The sequence below is a fragment of the Populus euphratica genome, unplaced genomic scaffold (assembly GCF_000495115.2).
Source record: "Populus euphratica unplaced genomic scaffold, PopEup_1.0 scaffold78.1, whole genome shotgun sequence".
In the NCBI taxonomy this organism is placed as follows: Eukaryota; Viridiplantae; Streptophyta; class Magnoliopsida; order Malpighiales; family Salicaceae; genus Populus; species Populus euphratica.
The window spans coordinates 1,807,950-1,809,593 of NW_011499867.1; the positions used below are offsets into that span (position 1 = coordinate 1,807,950).

The following is a 1,644-nucleotide window of genomic DNA, read 5'->3' on the forward strand; positions in this document are numbered from 1 at the left end:
GCCTACAAGCATGTCCTGAAAGAGAAAGGTCCAGATTTAAGGATAATCATGTGAGTTATGTGCTGCTTACTAACAGTTACTTTAATTCTATGCGTTCTTACCAAGATTATGGCTTTGATGTTGTCTCGACCAATACGATACTCAGTTTCTTCAGAACCCAAGACGTCTAACATGACATCAACAAAATCTTTGGTTCTGTTTTCGTCCTTGAACTGAATGTGCTCATCAATAATCTTCTCAAAGAAGTCATCAAAAAGCTTGCCTATGGCCTTCATGCGCTTTGTAAGACCCTGAAGGTCAAGTGGTGCAATTGGAGGGATGTAATCTCCCATGTTAAAACTTGCTGCTAAACGCATGAGTTCATGAGTCACTGGTTTGAACCCCATCTCATCAAATTCTTTTTCCAAGTATTTCTTTCCAAAAACCATCCTACAACTGATGTCAGCGCTTAGAGATGAGATCTTGGAACCAATATCAACAGCAACACGCTCACGAGAAGCATCTTTAATGTAGTCAATCAAGAGGTCAAGCTCTTCTTTCCTCGTGGACATGAAGGAATTTATTTTATGGTTGCTAAGCAACTCAAGGGTACACATCTTGCGCACGTTGCGCCAATAAGAACCATATGGAGCAAATGTTAAGCCCTTCTGCTCGTAAGTGATATGCTTCGCAGCCTCATTTGGTGGCCTGCTAGCAAACACGAGGTCATGGGTCTTAAGAATCAATTCGGCAGCCCGAGGCGATGAGACAACTACAGTAGGCACTAAGCTTAATCGCATATACATGATAGGGCCGTACTTCTTTGCTAGTTGATGCAAGTCATGGTGAGGGAACTTCCCTAGCAAATGTAAGCTACCAAATATAGGAAAACCTATTGGACCAGGGGGTAACTTGCTATCCTTGATCTTTCTTTTCGACAGCCAAGCTCGGAGGAAGAAAGCGAGCGGAATCAAAGCTAGAGTGGTTAATATCCAAGCCATGCTATGTCTAATGTATTAAGGTTGGTCTCTATGCTCTATCTTAGTGAAAGCAAACCTAAATCCAACTCTTGCTTCATATAGAGAAGATGCTAAACATATATATAGTCGTAACTAGGGTGATGATAACAGGAAGAAGACAAACTGGGGATAAGTTCAAAATCTTTGTTTGTATCGCTTCTTGTTTTTTCTTTCGAAGAAAGTGATCAATTGTGAGAAAAGAAATGTAGTGAGATTTTATTTTTGTTTATATGCCCTCTAATGCTAAATTTCATTTAGAAAAGATAATTGTATTTTAATGTATTTGATATATAATTATTTTAATAATTTATATGACTCGGTTAATTTGACAAGTTTAAAAATAACCTAGCAATTCTCAATTAATTCAACCCAATATTAAAAAATAAGATTAAAAAATTAACATAAAAAACAACCTGAGTTAACTCGAGTGAACTCATCAAACTCATAATATGAATTATGATAATATAAATTCTATTGAAAAACAAACTCAAAAAACATAGATTTTAAATAAATAAAAAAAATTAGTAAAAAAATATTATAATAAATCATGTTTTGATAGAAATAATATAATGGCTTTTTATTTAGCTTTTCTCTTAAAAACTAGAAGACACAAGGAGTCTATATATATATATATATATATATAGAG

At 35.1% G+C, this 1,644-nt stretch overlaps 1 protein-coding gene across 1 annotated transcript in view; it reads right to left on the reverse strand.

The window, feature by feature from the left end:
• The window catches only part of LOC105126479 (cytochrome P450 CYP736A12-like), a 3,312-nt gene extending 2,332 nt beyond the window's left edge, over positions 1 to 980 (reverse strand). The window contains exons 1-2 of the mRNA XM_011027346.1: positions 102 to 980; positions 7 to 15 (exon numbers count right to left, since the gene is read on the reverse strand). Of these exons, the coding sequence (XP_011025648.1) occupies positions 7 to 15; positions 102 to 980 (888 nt within the window). The remainder of the gene's footprint in view (positions 1 to 6; positions 16 to 101) is intronic.
• Between the last annotated feature and the right edge of the window lie 664 nt (positions 981 to 1,644).